This window comes from Heterodontus francisci, chromosome 3, assembly GCF_036365525.1.
Source record: "Heterodontus francisci isolate sHetFra1 chromosome 3, sHetFra1.hap1, whole genome shotgun sequence".
Lineage (NCBI taxonomy): Eukaryota > Metazoa > Chordata > Chondrichthyes > Heterodontiformes > Heterodontidae > Heterodontus > Heterodontus francisci.
This window is the reverse complement of record NC_090373.1, coordinates 141,173,661-141,198,346: the sequence shown is the minus strand read 5'-3', so window position 1 is coordinate 141,198,346 and position 24,686 is coordinate 141,173,661. Positions and strand designations below refer to the sequence as shown.

The window sequence follows — 24,686 nt, the reverse complement described above, 5'->3', positions numbered from 1 at the left end:
AAGAGGTTCCACCAAGTGCATTTGTAATCTGTTCCACATCTGTTAGGGAACATGCTCCTAATTTTCAATTTTCTCAACACACAAAACCGTTAAAGCACACACACTTTAACTATTATAACATTCACCATCCTTCCTCCAAGCCAGGGTTAACCAACATACGGGCCAGAATCTGGCCTGCCAAAGGTTTCCAACCAGCCCATGAATGTAAACTGCACCAGGCAGTTTTTGTTCCTCGCTGCATGGTTTCTGCCCCTGACCGTTTGCTTTGTTCTTTCCTTGAATTGGAATTTCAAACTTGGCTCCAGTTTAGTTCCAAATGCCAGCTATGGAGGCCACTCCGGGGTCAAACCCAGCACTGCCAGGTACCTCGGTGGGCAGCTACATGCTTGTCAGGAACTTGCTCCCACACAGAGGGAAATGGAATTAATGTAGGATTAATATAAATGGGCGGTTGATGGTCGGCGTGGACTCGGTGGGCCGAAGGGCCTGCTTCGGTGCTGTATCTCTCTATGACTCTATAACATGGCTGTGCCCAGCAGACAGGCCATGTTCACAGCCTGCATCTATCATGCACATTTATGGCGAGTGTGGGGAGTGGGGAGTGGAGAGAGAGAGAGAGAGAGGGGCGCAGCGAGAGAGAGAGGGGCGCAGCGAGAGAGAGAGGGGCGCAGCGAGAGAGAGAGGGGCGCAGCGAGAGAGAGAGGGGCGCAGCGAGAGAGAGAGGGAGGCAGAGACAGGAGAGACAGACAGATGGGGGTATGGGGGGAGAGAAAGAGAGAGAGAGAAGGGGGGGCGCGATGGAGAGAAAGAGATCAAGATCACCCCGACAGATGGACACCTATACGGAATACTCCACATCACTACATCAAGTGTGCAGCCAGAGAATGAGTCCTTTTGCAAGCAGTAACAATGCCAGGTATGTCACTAAATTAGTGTTCAATACAGCAAGGAGAAAGTAAGTCAATAAATTAGTCTTCTCATTTAAAGCTTCCTCACAAAAAAGCATGTTTGGTTTTGTTTTGACTAATAGTAAGATAATTTTTAATGCCTTTATCTTTCTGAAATTTTCTCACCGGCCCCCTATGTAGGACAAAACTGTAATGTGCCCCACCCCACCATGCGGAAAGGTTGGTTACCCCTGCTCTAATCCTTAGCTGCACCTTTGGCAGGAAAGGATGCTTTTCCAACTCCAACTTTCATAAGTGCATGAACAACTAATCACTGAGATGCCCACCTCAAAATATTAAATAAATATTTGATTGCTCCCAGAGTATCATTTAATCACATGACAGCCAAAACAACATTTGATGTTCTGATCTAATCAAGTATTTGAATTTATGGGTACTTAAAAGCTACTTGTTGAGAATGGTATTGTAAAATCACTTGAATTTTGGAAAAATACTGGCAAACATTTAATACTGCTACAGTATTTATAAATAGACCTTCAACAATGTCAATTTTAGCATCATTTTTCATGCCGATTGGATTTTTGGACATTCATGACATTTACAGCATTTTAGAAAATGATTACTGGGCGGCACAGTGGCGCAGTGGTTAGCACCGCAGCCTCACAGCTCCAGCGACCCGGGTTCAATTCTGGGTACTGCCTGTGTGGAGTTTGCAAGTTCTCCCTGTGTATGCGTGGGTTTCCTCCGGGTGCTCCGGTTTCCTCCCACATGCAGGTTGATAGGTAAATATAGGTAGGTGGTAGGGAAATATAGGGACAGGTGGGGATGTGGTAGGAATATGGAATTAGTGTAGGATTAGTATAAATGGGTGGTTGATGGTCGGCACAGACTCGGTGGGCCGAAGGGCCTGTTTCAGTGCTGTATCTCTAAACTAAACTACTCATCAAATTGAAGTTTAAAAAAAAAACCTTACAAATAACCCATTTATACATTTTCACCCAGGTTTTGATCTCTGAGGCCCATAAATGGATGTCTGTTTGAAATGTATGCATAAACCCTTGCCCTCCCCAAGAAATTCCTAATGAGATCAGACTAAATTATTTTATAATGCAGACCATCACATCCAGTCCAGCCCTCAATCACCTCAAGGTCAACAACATGTCCTTCCCTTGGGCCAGTGTCCTCTACAATCTATATCACTGGCATGCTCCCAAACAAAAGTGATAATTTATGTAAACAGTGAACAGTGAGGATGCACATTTGTCATGCTCATATGTCAGCTTTTCATGTTGGGATTGTTCATTGTGGAATATTGACTCTACTGTCTCAACTGTCTTCACTTGGACTTGTGAAAAATAAAACAAGTGCACCAGAAGATATTAGAGCAAGCTTAACACATTTCAACCACTTTTCCACCTTAAAATCACTTTATTTTCAACTCATTAAAAATCAACACAGACAGAAATCTTCATTGAATTCTGTCATCTGACCACACTGCCAGGAAATAAACAGTGGCATTAAAGGGTAATCATATAACAAAACTGGTACTTACACTGAACTTTACTATGTCATATATCAAGTACCGAGGAACAGGCTTTCCATTTACTTTGTCAATGATCATTTCCTAGCAACAAGAAAACGAAAACAAGTTGAATTAACATCTTGGCATTTACAAATTTGGTAGACACATATTCAAAAGTTAACTGATCAAGCATTACTCGCCTTACAGTCAGCTTACTATAATGAGATATGATTAACTCATCAGTGCAGACCACACGACATTGATTTTACAACATTCTCTTGCAACACACACTCTCTATGCTCTGTTACTTATCATTAAGGAATACAGGAGCTGTTCAAACCAAAGACACTCTCTTCCCATTCTTTCTTTAAATAACAAGCTCCCAAAATGCAGCAAGGGACAGTGGCGTCTTGTCATTAAACTGTAACTGGCCACTGTAATTCAGAATGGTTCACAAATGTGAATATATCGGTTGGCTTAGCATTATACAATTTTCAGCAGTTACGCAGTTAGGTTTTTCATCAAGCGGGCATTCTGAGTCTAATGTGCCAGCAGACCACAGCACTATAGGAACAATGCAAATGCATCTTCCTTGCCACTAATAAGTTGAACAAGTTGCCCAGCTTCACACATGTGATTTTCCAATCATGCTGTTAGGATCTTCTCCATCAAACTATGATGGTCCAGTGGTCAGAAAATAAACTTCATTGTGAGGTAGTCCCTGCTCTGGTGCTGATAATTCCAAACATTTGGAATCCTGAAGTATTATAAGCTGTTGGCATTATGAAATAGTTCTGCAATATGAAACACAGCCCAGAAAGTTTCAAAGCAGTAACTATGTACTGTAGCATTCTTATCACACTCCTATGTTGTTCTACACTGCAGTTGACAACCGCAACTAACCAGAAAAGACAGTGCATTCCTCCAATATCCCAACAAGGACTTTACTGATACTTAAATCGTGCACTCAACCTCCGTCAATACAACTCTGGGACACAGAGTTTATCCCTGCCCTCTCTTCTCCAAGGAAATAGTCAGCAACCCCTCTGGCATGTACCTTAGCAGAGTAGGGGACTAAAGCTGCAACCTACGACTTCATAACACTGCATCCAGTGTTTCAACGAGGAGTGCAACTAGACTAGCCTCATGCTTTTATTCTGTATACCAAAGAGGGAAAAATGTCGACGACATAATGAACAGCAATTAGGCCTGGAATAATCTCAGTAAGAACTTAAAAATGTGATCATCATTATAATCTAGGAAAATATTTAATTCCCTCTTGGAACACGCAATTCCCTCTTGGACTACATCAATTTTCACACATGAAAAAATTAAACCTAAAAGGAAAAAAATGTGTATGTTTCTCTACTGGCAATATATGATCTGCCTTGCATTCTCTGTAGTCATTACAAACATTAGTGGAGTGATTTTTGGAAAGGGTCAGTCTCAACAGCCATCCCATCTGTGCCACCGGCTGCTGTTCACATATTACATTCATTTCCAATAATACATAAGCCAGTAGCTACAGCACGCTTACACCCCACACAAATTGACAGTCGCATTGATCATGTTGACATTTCAATTTTGTTAGCTTTCCAGTTGAGCCTTAACTTCAGTTGCACCATACATAATTGCCAAGCACTTGGGGCGGCACAGTGGCTCAGTTGTTAGCACCGCAGCGGCTCAGTGGTTAGCACTGCAGCCTCACAGCTCCAGCGACCCGGGTTCGGTTCTGGGTACTGCCTGCGCAGAGTTCTCCCTGTGACCACGTGGGTTTCTGCCGGGTGCTGCGGTTTCCTCCCACAGTCAAAGACTTGCAGGTTGATCGGTAAATTGGCCATTGTAAATTGCCCCTAGTGTAGGTTGGTGGTAGGAGAATTGAGGGAATGTGGGGATGTGGTAGGGAATATGGGATTAATGTAGGATTAGTATAAATGGGTGGTTGATGGTCGGCACAGACTCGGTGGTCCAAAGGGCCTGTTTCAGTGCTGTATCTCTCTATGACTCTGAACTGCATGGTACATTTCGCTACAGTTGAAAAGTTACTTCTTCATTCCTGCACCAGAGTCAGAATACATCGGCACAAGTTCTATAACCCAGAGTAAAAATGTTTTTGCCCAGCTGTGTTTTTGTTCCTTCTATTTTTCTCCCCTTGTCTTCACAGGGTGGTTTCAAACGGGGAGACTAACAAGGCAAAGGAATATACATTGGGTGGTAGGACCCAAGGAAGTACAGAGGGTCAGAGGGACCTTGGTGTACTTGTCCATAGATCACTGAAGGCAGCAGCACAGGTAGATAAGGTGGTTAGGAAGGCATAGGGGATTCTTGCCTTTATTAGCCGAGGCATAGAATAGAAGAGCAGGGAGGTTATGATGTAGCTGTATAAAATGCTAGTTCGACCATAGCTGGCCACAGCTACAATTCTGGTCACCACACTATCGGAAGATGTGATTGCACTGGAGAGGATGCAGAGGAGATTCACCAGGATGTTGCCTGGGCTGGAGAATTTCAGCCTGGATAGGCACGGGTTGTTTTCCTTCGAGCAGGGAAGGCTGAAGGGGGACCTGATTGAGGTGTACAAAATTATGAGGGGCATAGATAGGAAGAAACTTTTTCCCTTAGCACAGGTGTCAATAACCAGGGGGCATAGATTTAAGGTAAGGGGCACGAGATTTAGAGGGGATTTGAGGAAAAAAAATTTCATCCAGAGAGTGGTTAGAATCTGGAACACACTGTCTGAAGGGGTGGTAGAGGTAGGAACCCTCACAACATTTAAGTAGTATTTAGATGAGCACTTGAAACGCCACCGCATACAAGGCTATGGGCCAACTGCTGAAAAATGGGATTATGATAGGTGCTTGATGGCTGGCATGGACACAATGGGCCGAAGGGCCTATTCCTGTGCTGTATAACTCAATGACTCTATGATCCTAAAGACTTCCAATACTTCATGAAAGCCACCAATCCTCGCGTGGGTCCAGGTAGTGAGTGTCAGCTGGCCATTTGAACACGGTGAAAATCAGCTATGCCTGATCCAGCTTTCATCTGATACCTAAACATAAATACTTCCCAGTATGGATTCCGACTGATTTTTCCTACTCACTAATCAAAAGCCTGTACCTGTTAAGGCATTTGGACAGCTTACTAATCTCGTCAATCTCATGCATATCTGAAATCTTTTAATGAAAATAAACTGAAGGTTATGCACATTTGGCAAGAAATACAAAATTACACAACCAATTCAACTTACCATTTTAATTTGAGACTAAATTCTGAAGATTGAGAACACAAGATCCACTCCAGGACTTTAACACATAAGGAATGATTGTCCAATCTCATAACCTTAGAAAATTATCAATATTTTCTAAACTGAGAATTCAGCACAGTACTGAGAAAGTGCCGCATTGTCAGAGATGCCATCCATCAGATAAATTAACTAAAAGCCCATACGATGGTTCAAATGAATGAGAAAGATCTCAGGGCACTACCCAAAGAACAGCAGGAATTCTCTGCATCCTAGCCAACAATCTCTCAACCAGCACAACCAAAAACAGATCAACTGGGCATTCATCTCATTGTTGTTTGTGAGACAGGCCGGTGAGCCTTACGTCAGTGGTAGGGAAATTATTGGAGAGAATTCTTCGGGTCAGGATTTACTCCCATTTGGAAACAAATGAACTTATTAGCGAGAGGCAGCATGGTTTTGTGAAGGGGAGGTCGTGTCTCACTAATTTGATTGAGCTTTTTGATGAAGTGGCCAAGATGATTGATGAAGGAAGGGCAGTGGATGTTGTCTATATGGACTTCAGTAAAGCCTTTGACAAGGTCCCTCATGGCAGACTGGTACAAAAGGTGAAGTCACACGAGATCAGGGGTGAGCTGGCAAGATGGATACAGAACTGGCTCGGTCATAGAAGACAGAGGGTAGCAGTGGAAGGGAGCTTTTCTGAATGGAGGGATGTGACTAGTGGTGTTCCGCAGGGATCAGTGCTGGGACCTTTGCTGTTTGTAGTATATATAAATGATCTGGAGGAAAATGTAGCTGGTCTGATTAGCGGACGACACAAAGGTTGGTGGAGTTGCGGATAGTGATGAGGATTGTCAGAGGATATAGCAGGATATAGATCGGTTGGAGACTTGGGCGGAGAAATGGCAGATGGAGTTTAATCCAGACAAATGTGAGGTAATGCATTTTGGAAGATCTAATACAGGTGGGAAGTATACAGTAAATGGCAGAACCCTTAGGAGTATTGACAGGCAGAGAGATCTGGGCGTACAGGTCCACAGGTCACTGAAAGTTGTAACACAGGTGGATAAGGTAGTCAAGAAAGCATACGGCATGCTTGCCTTCATCGGTCGGGGCATAGAATATAAAAATTGGCAAGTCATACTGCAGCTGTACAGAACCTTAGCTCGGCCACACTTTGAATACTCCATGCAATTCTGGTCCACACACTACTAGAAGGATGCGGAGGCTTTGGAGAGGGTACAGAAGAGGTTTACCAGGATGTTGCCTGGTCTGGAGGGTATTAGCTATGAGGAGAGGTTGGATAAACTCGGATTGTTTGCACTGGAACGACGGAGGTGAAGGGGCAACATGATCGAGGTTTACAAAGTTATGAGTGGCATGGACAGAGTGGATAGTCAAAAGCTTTTTCCCAGGGTGGAAGAGTCAGTTACTAGGGGACATAAGTTTAAGGTGCGAGGGGCAAAGTTTAGAGGGGATGTGCGAGGCAAGTTTTTTTTTAACAGAGGGTGGTGAGTGCCTGGAACTTGCTGCCGGGGGAGCTGGTGGAAGCAGGTACGATAGCGACGTTTAAGAGGCATCTTGACAAATACATGAATAGGATGGGAATAGAGGGATACGGATCCCAGAAGTGCAGAAGGTTTTAGTTTAGACAGGCATCAAGATCAGCACAGGCTTGGAGGGCCGAATGGCCTGTTCCTGTGCTGTACTGTTCTTTGTTCTTTGACATTGCCTATCTAACACTTCAAAAGAAATCATCAAGCTTTCAGGCATCCTGAGAAACAATAATGGTGTGAGATAAAAGAAATTCCTCTCTCTTAATAGTAATGTTTTCCTCAAATATCTCAATACGAAGCTAGTTTCAATAAAATAGTTGTTAATGTGACTTGCTTTCAATTTACAATGCATACCCTCTATGATAATCATTGGTTACAGACGTTGAGAAATTGCATATGACAAAAACCATTTTAAAATGAGACAGTCAAGCAATGTTGCTATACAGGAGCAATCTGGATCAACTTAAAATATTTTAGATGTCAAGCCTGGCTCAATGATGGGACTCACGTCACTGAGTTAGAAGGTTGTGCGTTCAAACCTCACTCCAGAGACTTGAGCACATAATGCAGGCCAACACTTCAGTGCAGTACTGAGGGAGTGCTGCACTGTCGTATATGCCATCTTTCAGATGAAACATTAAACCAAGGCTCCATCTGCCCTTTTCAGGTGGACGTAAAAGGTCCCATATCGCTACTTGAAGTCAAGCAGGGGAGTTCTCCCTGTGTCTTGGTCAGTATTTATCCTTCAACCCAACATCACTGAAACAGATTGTTTGATCATCTGATCACTTCTGTTTGTGAGACCTAGCTGTGCAAAAATTTCCCTAACCCTGCCCTTCCTTTCATTTCCTTTAATTGACAATAAATGACCAGGAGAAATCAGCAGTAACATGACTTTTTTTGTCTAAAGTAAAGACAATTAAAAGGTAAAAAGCTTTCTTACCCCATCCAATAGAGTGTTAGTCAGATGCATATGAGGATCTTTCCGAAGAGGAAACTCCAGGTTTGCTACATGGAAGACTGTACTGTCTCTGTCAAGCATGTAAACTTCATTCTTGCCATCAATAATCATCATATACCTGCAACAACAACCAACACACATGAGTATTCTACATGCTCAAAAGAATTTCTACTTCACTAATGTTGTTCAAAAAAGTAACACCAGCAGGATTTCTCAAAAATGGGAAAATAAACTGTAAATACTAATTCTGGTCACTAAGATACAAGCAGCTGTTCACAGCATGAGATACACTTATACAAGAGGACAGTTTTATTTGTGCCAAGGTTACATCAGTGACTTTGTTTTTGAAAGCTAGCCAGTTATGCTTCTGTATAAATAAGCAAATCTGTTAGATTAGAGTCATATTAAACCACCTTTGAAAAGGAAAGTGCAGATAAGTCAGTCAGAGCCATTTTGGCAAAGGAGGTAGCCATTCGGCCCATTGAGTCCATGCTGGCTCTCTACAGAGCAATCCAAATCAGTCCCAAACTACTGCTCTATCCCCGTCGCCCTGCAAGTTTATTTCCCTCAAGTGCCCATCCAATTTCCTTTCAAAATATTTATCGTCTCTGTTTCCACCACCCTTGTAGATAGTGAATCCCAGCTCATTGCACTTGCTGCATAGAAAGGTTCTTCCTCACATCCCCCTCTGCACCTCTTGCCAAATCCATAAATCTGTGTCCCCTGGCCTTTGTCTGATCAATTCATGGGAACAGCTTTTCTTTGTCTACATTATTTAAACCTGTCATAATCTTGCACACCTCTATCAACTCTCTTTTGCTCCAAGGAGAACAACCCCAGCTTCTCCAACCTAACCTTGTAACTAAAAATCCGTCAACCCCAGAACCATTCTGGTAAATATCCTCTGCACCCTCTCAAGGACCCTCACATCCTTCCTAAAGTGTGGTGACCAGAACTGGATGCAATTCTCTAGTTGTGGCCTAACCAGAGCTTTATAAAGGTGGATGTGAAAGACTCAACATTAATAGCCTATTTGCCCAAGACATGTATGTATAGGTAATTAAAGCAAAATACAGCAGATGCTGGAAATCTGAAATAAAAACAAGAAATGCTAGAAATACTCAGCAGGTCTGGCAGCATCTGTGGAGAGAGCAGAGTTAACGTTTCAGGTCAGTGGCCCTTCATCAGAACCACTGTATAGGTAGCCACTCAAGAGAGCTGCTTATGCCACTGACTCTTGCACACCAAATCCCCTTCAGTCCTTAGACACAATGATGATATCAACTTCCTCCTACGTCACTGAAGTAGACGAGCTGCAAATTCTACAAATCTAGCATTTTGTCCAAACCTCAAAATCCAATCTTTCAAAAGATTACAGTTGGACAAGTGCACTTTTATACACTTACGCGCCATACCCTCACATGCCAGATAACTCATGCAGGATTTAGTAGTACCTCAGACTCACTCCCATGTTTGCTCAGAAGGGAGAACAGACAAGCACAGTTCTTGTTCCTAGCAATTACTGTAGCAAAGCCCCACTGCTCATCCGCACCACGTACTTGGGATTCAGTTATTAGAAATGCATTGAGGGAATATTGTTGGTAAGTGAGATAGATGGACTCGTCTCCCCCTGACTGAAACCTAACTGTTACTAGTAAAGCACCTATAGCACGCATACAAGTCACAGTGAGCGGTATTTCCCTCTGCCTCATACTAGAGAAGTACCAAACCATTTGAGCCATAGTCCTGGAAACCTGGAAAAAATCTCACACTTAAACATTACTATACACTACAGAAGGTTAACTATGTATGCAAAGCAACCCCGTAGTTGTTTCCGCCAGGTGGCACAATCCATAACTGCCTGCCACCATGCATTCCACTGTTCAGGCTGTTCCATAGTCGTGGATAAAAAAATAAATCATGTGGGGGGAGGAGGAGAGGCAGCAGAGATCGAGCCAGTGCATATTCATAGCTTATACAGCTTTAATCCTGCATGGAAAATGATTTGGCCTAAACGTGGTAAACAGCAATCTGCTCTTAATCAATGTAGTTGCTGAAATGTCAAGCTGTAATTGAGATTTGAAAATTATTCATAAGATTAATGCTCAGTACTTCCAATAATACCCAGATGCCTGGTTGCTTCCTCCTTTGTCCATTAAGCCAAACTTCCCTCTGCCCTGGTGCAGAACCTGTGTCTCTTTCTAACTTCTCTCCTAACTCCTTCCATGTCCCCTTCAAACTCATCACATCCTCGAGAACTATTTCCTGTACCCTTTACCACATTCACATTAAATTCCCTTCATGACCCCCATACTAGCTTGCATTTCAATGTTTGAGCAGAGGGAACCACTCTCCCTTTCATCAACACCTCCTCAAACAACCCATCGCTAACCCCCTTCCCCTTGCAGACTACCAACCCTACCTCACAGAATCGTCACAGTGCAGAAGGAGGCCATTCGGCCCATCGTGTCCACACTGGCTCTCTGAAAGAGCAATTCCCTCAGTTCCATTCCCCTGCCTTCTCCCCATAACTGTCCAATTCCCTTTTGAATGCTTCAATTGAACCTGCCTCCACCACGTTCTCAAGCAGCGCAATCCAGACCTTAACCACTCGCTGCATGAAAAAGTTTTTCCTCCAACTCCCTTTCCTCTTTAAAATGTTGCCACCTCTGAATTAAATGCTCATTGTTTCCAGAATTCCCTGTTTGCATCTCTCCAATCAGGTCTTCATCTCTGCCACAGTAAATGGCCCAAACCAAAATCATAGACATTTTCTGTGACTATGGTGCATTATCCACCCTTTCTTTCTGTGACCTCGGTGCACAGTTTGACCATCAAAGCATCCACCTCCAACACCTCTCTTCTGTGGTCCAGCTCAGTGGGTTTGCCCTCGCAGGTTCCACTTTTATCTATCCAATTATTGCCAAAGCTATGGCTTCTTTTCCCACCCACACACCATGATCTCCAGAGTCAAGGGCTCCTCCTGCCACCCACCAAATAATTTATCTTGTCTTTCCTGATCTCTGTAGCCTCCTCCAGCCCCACAGCTCAAACACACACTTGCTCTTGATTCTGGCTTTTTGTGCATCCCTCCTACACTTGGTCCCACACACTGATATCCATGTCTTCAGCCGCCTTGGTCCAACACTCTAGAATTCCTTTGCTAGACTGCTCCACCACTCTCTCCTACTAAAAACTCCCTTTTTAAAGCCAAATGTTTGGTCACACTTCCTAATATATTTGACTTTGTCTTCGCATTTGTTGATTACACCTGTGAAGTATTTTGGGATGTTTTTCTACATTAAAGAAAATATATAAAACAAGGGAGTATTTTTGATGTGGTGTCAAATCTATTCATGTTGAAAAGCTTTATAGCATGGTTTGCAGTATAATAATTCAGAAATCCCCAGGAACACTTTTTTTTTAAATTGTTCAGGAATCCACAACTTGATAAAAGACAGTTCAATTTGTAATATTTGTCAGTAATATTTTCTGCTAAATCCCCATGATAAATTAAAGTTACTTGTGGACATAATTAGAATCTTCAGTACACCAATTATTAGCTTTGTGTTTCCAATACTCAGGTGGAAAATGCATCACAATCAGTGCCATTTGTAGAATGGGTGTTCAAATACATAAAGGATTGAATCCATAAAAGTTATTCCATTATTCAGATTCCGTTCTGTCAAACTGCGTGTAGTTCTTTAGCTCCATTTTGAAATAATTGATGAATCATGAAAGCATCTGGCAGTGACACTGAAAAACTGTCAAATGAAAATCAAATTCAACCACATCAGATTTTATTACATTTTGCACCCAATACAGTACAGCAGCTTCTGCCATCTTCAGAAGTATGCAGCAATGCTATTTAAATGTTACGTGACGCACACACTGAACAGTTGCTGTACTGACGGCATAATGTGGAAGCACCAGCAATACTAGGGCTGCTGCAGTTCAAGGCGGCCCACCACCATCCTCCCAGGGCAACTACGGATGAGCAATAAATGCAGTCGTGCCATATTTCAAGAACACAAAAAAATCAGACTAACATTTTTTGAGGGGGTGAGAGTGACATTTATACAATATTCATTGTAAGCAACATGCACACAATGTCTACCAGAACCATTTAAAGGAAATCTCAAGCATTCCTACCCAAGTCCATTACAGTAATAACGAAGATGCCAAACCATTTCCAAGTTTTATTCTTTACAGAAACAGCACTTTTTGTTTCGTTAACTGTTTCAGAAATGAAACAGCTACTAGTTGGATTTAATCTAAATTAAATATTTTGTCACTTTGCAACCCTAGGGCATATATCAAGCTAAGTGCAGAAGGCACCAACAAATCTCTAAACTTTATATCTCACTTGCTAAAGTAGAAGTGGGCTCTTCATCCTTACCTAATATATCACTTATACAATTCGAATGTGACAAGTATTTTAGTTGATAAGGATCCTAAAAGAAGAAAGATTGAACAGCTACTGTCCAATTAGTTAGTAATTAGTTACAGCAAATAGACAGAAGGGAATTGCTTAACTGACTTACCTAAATGAGGCAATTAAACTGCACTTATTTTACAACTTTTAGTTTGACCATGAATCAGATTTCACGACTCTGGATATGATCATGGCATTCCACAAAAATAGTACCACTCAGATTTTCCCAGAAATACTTTGACATTGCCACTTTTTAAAATCATATTAAAAGCTTGCTGAATCCAAGGAATCAACAACAAAGTTATGCAATTAAGCAGTCTCTTATTATGTTCACAGGGAACTAACTGCTTAAGCAAAAAGAGTGGTAGTCGGGGAAAACAGCACTGAAGTTTTGATTAGCTAACTAATGAGATAAACTTGAAACATCTGAGGATTAGTAACGATCAACAATCTAAGTGTCACAGTCATGCAGTGCCTCAGTATACCAACACTCTGCACCATGCAGTTTCACACACAGCAAGTTTCTTAGCTCATCTGTGTCATTGGCAGGCACGGTGAATGGAGGAGGTAAAGGGCATTCAGATGAGTCAATATCAGGCATTGGTTACAAAGCAGATGACTTGCACGTCCCTCTCTGCAATGCATTTCAGAGAGTAAATATGCCTGTGAGGAAGGGGTAAAAAACTGTAATTAGGGGGGAGGGAAAGGCCAAAAATTTGATAGTTTCAACTAATAAAATCAGTTGCACAATTAGAATACTTGAACTATTGAAAAATCAAGACTTTATTTCACAAAGATCACAGATGAACAGACCACCTAGTTTATGCTTCTATAGAAACTTGCAGTATCCAGAGTTTTTGCCTGTACTACTTTTAGAGAAGCCTACTCCAGGTTTTAACCCACTCTTTCTGAAATCTACCCTTTCCCTGCAGTTGTGTTTTAATTTGAAATGGTGCTTTCGATTAATATATTGGATTTACCAATTTACATACCTCAATAAGGTTCTTTTGCATTCATCTAATTTCAATGCTAAATAGCCTGACTTTTCTCATAACTGAATCTACCACTCACCCAGATTCCCTTTATGTGTACGGCTTCCAGGACTTGAATTCTTCCTTCTAACTTAGTGATCAAAACAGAACGTTGTACTCAAGATGTGGCCTGATCAGAGCAATATACACGTCAGCATGAAAACCACAAATTCTACAAATTTGGCAATATAGCTCAGCATTCCATTTGCTTTGTTGATTGTTACTTTCCAACGACTGGAAATGGTTAGTGTTGAGTTGGCAATCACTTCAGCCTCCTGCCTCCAATGAGTTCAATACCAGTCATTGAGTACTATGCCCTCCTTTTTACTTCCAATCATGTCAGCCACAGGACATCTCTGCAGGAGTTCCTCAGTGCAGCATCCTAGGCTCAACTATCTTCAGCTGGTTCATCAATGAGCTTCCGTCCATTATAAAGTCAAAAATGGGGATCTTCGCTGATGATTGCAGTGTGTTCAGCTCCATTGCAATTCCTCAGGTAATGAAGCAGACCATGCATGAATGCAACATGACCTGGACAACTTTCAGGCTTGGGGAGATAAGTGGCAAATAACATTCATGCCAGTCAATAACCATCTCCAACAAGCGAGAACCTTACTATCACCACATGGCTTTTGATGCATGACCATCACCGAGTCCCTTAACAACATCCTGGGGGTAACCACGGACTAGAAACTTAACTGGATCAGTCAATGAATTCTATGGCAACTAGTGCTGTCAATTCTGCGGTAAGTGGTTCATCTCCTGACTCACCAAAACCTGTCCATTTTGTACAAAGCACAAGTCATAAGTATGACGGAATACTCTCCACTTGCCTGAATGGATGTGGCTGCAACACTTAAGTACAATGCCATCCATGGCAAAGCAATTTGCTTGACTGTTAGTTCACCCAGCAGCCGAAACATCTGCCTGCTCCATCAATGGCGTACCATGGATGCATTGTCTATTATCCATTGAAGGTACTGCAGCAATTCTCCCAAGATTTCTTCAGCAGCACCTTCCAAACCTGTGATCTGTACCAATCAGAAGGACAATGGCAGCAAGGGCATGGGAACAGCATCATCTCCAAGTTCCCTTCCAAGTCACATGCGATCATGACTTGGACATGAACTGCTCTTTCTTTATCACTGGGTGAAAATCCTAAAGCTTTCAACCCTAGGGCATTGTGGAAGCACCTTCATCACATGGACTTCAGCAGTTCACGAAGGGCAACTAGGGATTGGTAATAAATGAGAGTCACGCCAGAATGTGGTAGGAATATGGGATTACTGTAGGATTAGTATAAATGGGTGGTTGATGTTCGGCACAGACTCGGTGGGCCGAAGGGCCTGTTTCAGTGCTGTATCTCTAATCTAATCTAAACACCCACATCCCAAGACTGATTTTTTTAAAAATGCTGTGTCATCGCTTCTGTTTACTTATTCATTTACTGCTTAATAAATAGATTTGACAGCTTGTTGCACGAGTCACAGTTCAGCAAAGTGCTTATTTGACCACCTTCCAAAGTCAGAGAAGATTACATGATCTAATAGTACGCCAAAATATACAGGATTTTCTATTCCCTCATCTCACTACAAATTACCAGCCAACAATGCACTTTGGTTTAAGGAGCAAGGTCTAGTCTACTCAGAACGACTTCTCATCCTCACTTATTTCAACCTTTATCTCAATTCATCATGCTCCTTCCCGATTTCTGTGTTCACCAATCTTCCCTTCATCTTTCCCTCCATATAAACACCCCTAACCATATTCACAGCCACCCCTCAACTCTGCCACCTCATGTGGCCTTGCTACTCCCATCTTGTTAATCACAGATAAGGACATTTCTGATCACTTCCCTGTATTCCTCTCCTCCAACATCCCCCTTCCAGCCCAACTTTATTCTATGTTTGCCCACGGAAAAACTATCTCCCAAGTCACTTACAACTGCACTTTCAAAATTCCAGTTGTTTAGCTTTTGGCCCTCCATTCACAACATTTCTGCAGCTACCCATCTGCTCAACCACACCTTCAGCTCAACGTTTGATGCACCCGTTCTCATTAAAACCATCACGCTCTCTCACCCTGGCAATTTCCTCTCATTCAGCCTTTACCTCCACTCCCTCAAGTCCAATGGATACAGACCTGAACAAGTATGGTGAAAACTGCTTTAGCCATTCACCAGATCTGGCTAGACCACATAAAGCACCTTCGGGTCCCTGTCACATCCACCAAACTGCTCACTCTCCCAGGATTATCCTAGAATGCAATGATATCCACTGGCTTTCTTTTCTCTGCAGCAAGCTGTCTTCTTACACCCCTCTCCCTCAATTCTTCAATCTCACCTTCAACAAGTGTGAGGAGCTCAGATACTTTGTCGCTAAGGTTGAGACCATCCGTTTAGCTGCCTCTGTTGCTTCCCTCTTTACCCCTAGCCCACTGGGCCAGACTTCCTCCAAGGTTGCCCCCTCCCCCCCCGCCCCTACCTGAGCCGTGAACTCGCATCTTTCTCTAGTTTCTCAATTATCCTTCTTCACGCCATCTCAGAGCTCATCTTGTCCATGTGACCTACCTCATGCTCGCTAAACTCTATATTCCCACGAGACTGTTAACCACCCAACTTCTCGTCCTGGCTCCCTGGTTTTCTGTCCTCAGGTACTGTCCATCATCCACTTCAAATCTGCCATCATCACCCCTCTCCAATCTCCCTTTCCTCGCCTAAGTCCTTGACTGCGCTATCGCCTTTCAAATCCGTGTCCATCTTTCCTGGAACTCCATGTTTGAATCCCTTCAATCAGGTTTCCAGTCCTGTCACAATATCAAAATGGCTCCTATCAAAGTCACAAATGACATCCTGTGAGACTGTGACAATGGTAACCTATCCACCCTCATCCTACTCAACCTGTCTTTGACATGGTTGACCACACCACACTCATCCAACACCACTCCATCGTCCAGCTGGGTGAGGCTGGTTCCATTCACATCTATCCAGTCATAGGCAAAGAATCACCTGCAATGGTTTCTCTTTCTGCCCCCGCACAATCAACTCTGGTGTGCCACACAGACCGATCGTTGGCCCCTATTTTTCATATGCATGCTGCATCTTGGCAGCATCATCTGAAAACGTGTCAGTTTCCACAAGTACCTGACGACACCCTGCTCTACCTCACCACCATCACCTTAACTCCGCTAGTCTCAAAATTGCCGAACTGCTGGTCTGACATCCAGTTCCGAATGAGCAGAAATTTCCTTCAATTAAATATTGGGAAGACCGAAGCCATTGCCTTCGGTCCCCGCCACAAGCCCTGTTCCCTAACCACCAACTCCATCCCTCTCCCTGACAAAAGTATGAGGCTGAACCAGATAGTTCGCAACCTCAATGTCATACTTGACCCCGGGAAGAGCTTCCAACCACATATCTGCACCATCACTAAGACCACCTATTTCTACCCTGAACTCTGTCCCTGCCTCAGCTCATCTGCTGCTGCTGAAATCCTCATCCACGCCTTTGTTACCTCTAGAATCAACTACACACTCCTGGCCAATCTCCCATTTTCTACCCTCTGTAAACTTGAGGTCATCGAAAACTCTGCTGCCTGTGTCTTTATTCGTACAAATCCCATTCACAAATCACCCCTGTGCTCACTGGCTCCCAGTTAAGCAACTGCACGATTTTAAAATTCTCTCATCAAATCCCTCCATTGCCTCGCCCTTTCCTACCGCTGTAATCTCCTCCAGCCTTAAAAGCTTCCGAGATATCTGCATTCCTCCAAGTCCTGCCTCTTGAACATCCCCAATTTTAATCACTTCAGCACTGGTGGCAAAGCCTTTGGCTGAAACCTTTCCACTTCTCTTTCCTTCTTCAAGCCTAGCTCTTTGACTGAGCTTTTTGGTCCTCTGCCTCAATATTTCCTAATGTGCCTCAGTGTCAGGTTTTATTTAATAATGCTCCCTGGAAGCGTCTTCGGAAGTTTTACTTTGTTAATGATGTGAGATAAAATGCATTGTTGTAGTAGCATTGCATATAGAGAAGAAAATAGGTAATGTGTAATCTGATGAAAGATATTAAAATAACCAAGGGTGAAGAAGAAAAGAACCTTGGAATCTTGGGAGACTCAACATTTAACATGTCCAACCAATACAGAGCCACAATCAATGGTGTATTATACTGCTTTGACTATGTAAAGTCACAATCAACTGCAGTACACTAGTCAAATCACACCTCGAATTCTGCATCCAGTACTAATGATCAAGAAACAAAGCACCCAAGGCATTGCAACGTAGAGATACAAGGCTAGAAAGACTTATGCTTGTTAATGCGGTAAACAGTATTGAAAAGATTAATCCAAAATACTACTACACTTTAAACAGTGGACGTAGGAAAAGACGACAAGAGTTCAAACCAGTACAAGTAACTTTAGGAATGATATCAGGTGCACTTTTTCACAGAGTGATCAAAAATTGTAATGGACTTCTGAGCAGTGATGGAGGCAATTCAGAACAATTAAGTGTAGCAATGACAAAGGCAGGGAAGTGTAGAATTAAGATGGGCCAAGTTGTTTTCCTTATCTGTAAGTATATTGTGATCTGAGTGCATGGCAACACCACTCCTCTAAGAATGTTTTGCTTGCTGTTTTGTGTGTATTAATTTAAAATGGTCTAAATATGTTCAGCAATGCTAACCATGTATCAAAATGGCTGCTTTTTAAATATCACATAAATACAGATTTTAATATTCAATTGCAGTTAGCTACAATCCTATTATCTCCAAGAATTCTCACCAAAGCTTAGGATTATTTCATGAGCCAGGCAACAAGAATCTTGACTGTTCTTTTAATATGAAGAATGGTGATGGGATTAATACAATTAAAGAGTTTATTGCACAGAATCTAAAACATTTGTACTATAAGCTGTGTTATGAAATAAACAATTACTTTTTAAATTGCATCCATCCTCCACAATTGTAGCCCACATCAGCCATGCAGCAGATATCGTTCACTTATTGAAAATTCCTTTGTGTAGATTCCATGCCTGAAGAATTTCTCAGTAGGAACAAAGAGTATTTGCTGGCCTGGAAAACTTATCCATAACCCAGTCATAATTTTCCAGTTTAAAATAACGTTAAATCTACTGCTAACTCAGTCATTGTGAGCTTTAAAAAAAATTGAAATTACCAACTGAATTAATAAATTTAAGTAGCACAAGTGGAAATTTTAGAGTTTTTTTTTTAAAAGATAATTCAAATTAAACAACATTGAAACAAATGCAGTGCATCACTTCTGTTCTATATAATTTTCTGTATTTGGGAACACTCAACTATATAATATTATTTCCCCGCATTTTATTTTGGAAAACAAAACATTATCAACAAGCAGATTATAAAATGAAAAAATTTGCAAACTTAACAATTAACAGCTTACTTTCAAATCAGCATTGTCATCCACACTCAACATTGAACAAAGTGATTCCAAAAAATTTGAATGAAATGGATGGAAATGAAACAAAGTACAGTAGATGAGAATATTTGGTCAGTTACAGAAGGGTTGACTGTTAGCACACTTGTAGAGTAATTAAGAATCTTAAAATTCAAATTACACATGGACTCTGGGAAGCACAGCCAAGCTAAGGTGTAAGAAATGTGGATTCTGTCATTTTTACCGGCTTTTTTTTGTATTATGAATTTTGTAGGTATGTACAAAAGGAATGTGTGTTTTGTATAAGCTTTTGGTAAATGAAGAGTTAACTTTAGCTGTGTATCTTACTTGAAAAAATGCTGCCTATACAGTTTGAGTCAACCAGAATTACTTTATGATACAGACCAATAACAAACAGATAAAGGGAAAGAAAAGAACAGATATTGAAAACTATGTAACAAGTTGTGATTAAAATGTAACAGAAAAGCAAGATGAGTGTCGCTGTAAATGTACGACCTAATAGCATGAACAGTTAAAGGGAAAGATAAGAACACATATTTAAAACTATGCAACAAGTTATGATGAAAAGGTAACAGAAAAGCAGAATGAGTCTCACCAGAAGTTATGATCTACTGGACCTTAAGGTTATAATGGACTGTTTGTACGCCTTGTTTTGTGCATGTGATCATGATTAATGTACAAACGGAAGTACTGCCAAACAAAATGGCAGGAACGACCGAAACAGGAATTTGTATGAACCAACCAACCAATCAGAGCACAGGAGGAGCCACTGGCTACAAAGAATAAAGGGACAGACCTGGAGAGGTTTTGCGTACAGATCTGAAGATGACAAAGGGAGAGACAACAGGAGTCACAAGTCGTCTGTGCTACTAGAGCCGGTGGAAAGTAAAGGCCATCTGGACTAAGATATCAACTGCCTTGGACTTGTTAAGTATTGCTTTTAGCCTTAATAAATCATCCTGATATCACTACATCAGGTGTCTCCTTGTCCGAATTCTTATTGTAATTATAAGTAAGGTTCTAAATCTTACAAAGGTGCAATCAATGTAATCAGACATAAGTGCACAGAGCCAACTTGTGCCTGTGAGGATATTTTTGGGGCTGGATCATTTTTCTGTACAGCTGTCAAACCAGTGGCAGAGTCACCTCTCGTTGGCACTAATGCATCCCTCCCACAGTAAAGGTACTTTCAGAGTTTTGTAGCAGGGATCTTTTGTATAGATGTCTAGGAAGGGTATCCAGACTAGTCGTTTTCCCAGTTCTAGACCGAATCCACACATAGCATGCTGTGATTTAAAAGTGCTCAACAGATGCCTAAACCACTTTTTGTGATGGGGAGAGTGGGGTTTCACCACAGTCGGGTAGATAATAGGGGATTCTATAGTTACAGGAACAGACGGGCACTTCTGTGGCCACAGATGTGATTCCAGGATAGTATGTAGCCTCCCTGGTGCCAGGGTCAAGGATGCCACAGAACACTCTAAGGGGGGGGGGGGGAGTGAACAGACAGAGGTTGTGGTCTATATTGCTACCAACATGGGTAGAAAGAGGGATGAGCTCCTGCAGCCAAATTTTAGAGATCTAGGGATGAAACTAGGAAGTAGGACTTCAAATGTAGTAATCTCTGGATTACTCCCAGTGCCACAAACAAAGAACAAAGAACAGTACAGCACAGGAACAGGCCATTCGGCCCTCCAAGCCTGCGCCAATCTTGATGCCTGCCTAGACTAACATCTTCTGCACTTCCGGGGACCATATCCCTCTATTCCCATCCTATTCATGTTTTTGTCAAGATGCCTCTTAAACATCGCTATCGTACCTGCTTCCACCACCTCCCCCGGCAGCAAGTTCCAGGCACTCACCACCCTCTGTGTAAAGAACTTGCCTTGCACATCCCCTCTAAACTTTGCCCCTCGCACCTTAAATCTATGTCCCCGAATAACTGACTCTTCCACACTGGGAAAAAGCTTCTGACTATCCACTCTGTCCATGCCACTCATAACTTTGTAAACCTCTATCACGTCACCCCTCCACCTCCGTCGTTCCAGTGAAAACAATCCGAGTTTTTCCAACCTCTCCTCATAGCTAATGCCCTCCAGACCAGGCAACATCCTGGTAAACCTCCTCTGTACCCTCTCCAAAGCCTCCACGTCCTTCTGGTAGTGTGGCGACCAGAATTGCACGCAATATTCTAAGTGTGGCCTAACTAAGGTTCTGTACAGCTGCAACATGACTTGCCAATTGTTGTACTCTATGCCCCGACCGATGAAGGCAAGCATGCCGAATGCCTTCTTGACTACCTTATCCACCTGCGTTGCCACTTTGTGACCTGCGGACCTGTACGCCCAGATCTCTCTGCCTATCAATACTCCTAAGGGTTCTGCCATTTACTGTATACCTCCCACCTGCACTAGACCTTCCAAAATGCATTACCTCACATTTGTTAATGTGCTAGCCACGTGCTAGTGAGTTTAAGAATAGGAGAATAGAGCAGAGGAATACGTGGCTGGAGAGATGGTGCAGGAGGGAAGGCTTTAGAGTCCTGGGACACTGGGACCTATACAGGCTGAAAGGGTTGTAGCTCAACAAAGCCGGAACCCATATCATGAGGCGCTTTGCTGGTGCTGCTGAAGAGGGTTTAAACTAACTTGGCAGGGGCATGGGCACAGGATACAACATTGGAAAGGAGAAACAAGGTGCACAAAGGATTAGGAGTGATAGAGAATACTAAAGTAAGAAATTGTAAGGTATTAAGTGGGTTTAGACTGACAGAGAATGCAGTAAGATTTAAATTAGGCTTGCAGTGCATGTATGTATACACACAAGGCATGGTAAGTAAGACTGGTGAGCTGCAGGCACAGACAGCCACATGGCAATATGACATGGCGATAATGGAGATGTGGTTCAAAAAGGGGCAAGACAAGGTGTTCAGGAGGGAAAGAAAGGAGGCGTGGCACCATTGGTTGGCATCCTTCCATCTACGAAAGATGATGGATTCACAGCAAACAATCCATTTAATTAGGGTGTCTTCTTTTCGTGCACCTTTGCTGACGGCCAGGAAGGCCAACACTTGATGCAGGTTCTGCCACAAGTGCCGCACTTGAAGCTGCCAAGCAACGCTGAGATTTGTTGTATTTGACGTTGGGGCTTGTTGCCAAGCTGCTGTAGCAACTGGTCATCATGGTAGTGGCACACCAGTCCACAGGATGTGTCGCCATTTCCCTCTTTCACCAGCTACTGACTCCCAAGTGCAATAGTCAACATTTAGGGCCTTCATGTCATGCTTGCAAGCATCCCTGAAGCAGGGCTTTAGGTGCCCCACTGGTCATCTGGCCCCGGCTATCTCACCATACAGGTGTTCCTTGGGTAAGCGAGCGTCTTCCATCCTGCAGACGTGTCTGATACACCAAAGATGCCCGTTTGATTAGTGCCAATACACCTGGGAGCTCTGCCTTTGAGAGGACTGCTGCGCATTTGTGATTTTGTCCTGCCAGGACAATGAATTTGGAAATTATTGAGCTTCTTTTCCTGGTAGCTTTAAGTCACCTACGTTTCACAGCCATACAGCAAGCTGTTAAGAACACAGGCCTTATAAACCATCAGCCTGGTCCTAAGGGGTAGCTTGGTGTTATCCCGTGCATGTTTCACAAGTCGGCCAATGGTGGTAGCTGCTTTCCTTATGCATGTATGGAGCTCTGCAACAAGGGACAGATTGTCCGTCACCGTGAACCCAAGGTAGCAGAATTTGCTAACCACTTCCAGTGGGCTATTACTTAGTGTGATCATGGCTTGTCCCATGACCATGGTTTTCGTGACACTTATAGTCAAGGAGAACAAGTTACAGGCGTGGGAGAGACAGTCCACGAGTCCTTGTAGCTGAGTTTCCATGTGAGTGACTGGCGCAGCATCATCAGTGTAGAGGAGTTCTCTGATCTGGTTATACTGGTTGGCTGAATTGATTAAGGAGAATATTAGAGTGCTGGAAAGAGAGAATGTCCTGGAGAGGTCAAGGACAGAATCTATTTGGTTCGAGTTAAGAAACAATCAAGCTACTGACTGGATTCTATAGGCTACCAACTAATGGGAAAGTTATAAAGGAGCTAGCCTGCAGGGAAATTACAGAGAGGTGCAAAAACTATAGAGTAGTGATGATGGGGATTTAAAGAGTTAGAGAATCATTTACGGCACAGAAGGAAGTCATTTGGCCCATCGAGTCCATTCCAGCACTCAGCAGAGCAGTCAGTCCCACTCAATCCCTGTAGCCATGCAAATTTATTTCCTTCAAGTGCCCATCCAATTTCCTTTTGAAATCATTGATTGTTTCTGCTTCCACCATCCTTGTGGGCAGCGAGTTCCAGGTCATTACCACTCACTGCATTAAAAAGTTCTTCCTCACATACCCGCATCTCTTGCCTAAAACCTTCAATCTGCGTCTCCTAGTCCCTGTACCATAAGTTATACAAACAGTTTTTCTTTGTCTATCTTATCTAAGTCTGTCACAATCTTGTACAACTCTATCAAATGTCCCCTCGATCTCCTTTGCTCAGAGAGAACCCCAGCTTTCCCAATTTACCCTTGCAACTAAAATCCTTCATCCCACAAAAACATAAGAACACAAGAAAAAGGAGCAGGAGTAGGCCCATCAAGCCTGCTCTGCCATTCAATACGATCATGGCTGATCTTAGGCTTCAACTCGTGGGCGGCGCAGTGGTTAGCATCGCAGCCTCACAGCTCCAGCGACCAGGGTTCAATTCTGGATACTGCCTGTGTGGAGTTTGCAAGTTCTCCCTGTGTCTGCGTGGGTTTCCTCCGGGTGCTCCGGTTTCCTCCCACAGCCAAAAGACTTGCAGGTTGATAGGTGAATTGGCCACTATAAATTGCCACTAGTATAGGTAGGTGGTAGGGGAATATAGGGACAGGTGAGGATGTGGTAGGAATATGGGATTAGTGTAGGATTAGTATAAATGGGTGGTTAATGGTCGGCACAGACTCGGTGGGCCGAAGGGCCTGTTTCAGTGCTGTATCTCTAAATCTAAATAAAATCTAAAAACTCCACTTTCCTGCCTGCTCGCCATATCCCTGGATCCCACGAGAAACCACCTCTATTCCAGCCTTAAATGTATTCAACAATGGAGCATCCACAACCCTCTGGGGTACAACCCTTTAAGTGAAGTAATTTCTCCTCATCTCAGTCCTAATTGATTGGCCCCTTATCCTGAGACTGTGCCCTCGTGTTTTAGATTCCCCAACCAGTGGAAACCATCTCTCAATGTCCCAGCCCCTTCAGAATCTCGTATGTTTCAATGTGATTGCCTCTCATTCTTCTAAACTCCAGAGAGCATAGGCCCAATTTACTCACCCGCTCATCATAGGACAAGCTCCTCATCCCAAGGACCAATTTAGTGAACCTTCGCTGTACCACCTCCAATGTAATTATATCCTTTCTTAAATGTGGAGACCAAAACTGCACACAATATTCCAGGTGCGGTCTCACCAAAGCCCTGCACGATTGTAACAAGACTTCTTTATTCTTGTACTCTAAACCCCTTGCAATAAAGGCCAACTTGCCATTTGGCTTTCTAATTGCGTGCAGT

General features: G+C 42.8%; 1 protein-coding gene across 3 annotated transcripts in view; it reads right to left on the bottom strand.

The window, feature by feature from the left end:
- The window catches only part of rngtt (RNA guanylyltransferase and 5'-phosphatase), a 441,527-nt gene that overhangs the window by 332,961 nt on the left and 83,880 nt on the right, over positions 1 to 24,686 (bottom strand). For all 3 annotated transcript variants that reach the window (XM_068026609.1, XM_068026610.1, XM_068026611.1), the window contains 2 exons: positions 8,177 to 8,312; positions 2,461 to 2,532 (listed from right to left, as the gene is read on the bottom strand). In XM_068026609.1, coding sequence (XP_067882710.1) covers positions 2,461 to 2,532; positions 8,177 to 8,312 — 208 coding nt within the window. The remainder of the gene's footprint in view (positions 1 to 2,460; positions 2,533 to 8,176; positions 8,313 to 24,686) is intronic.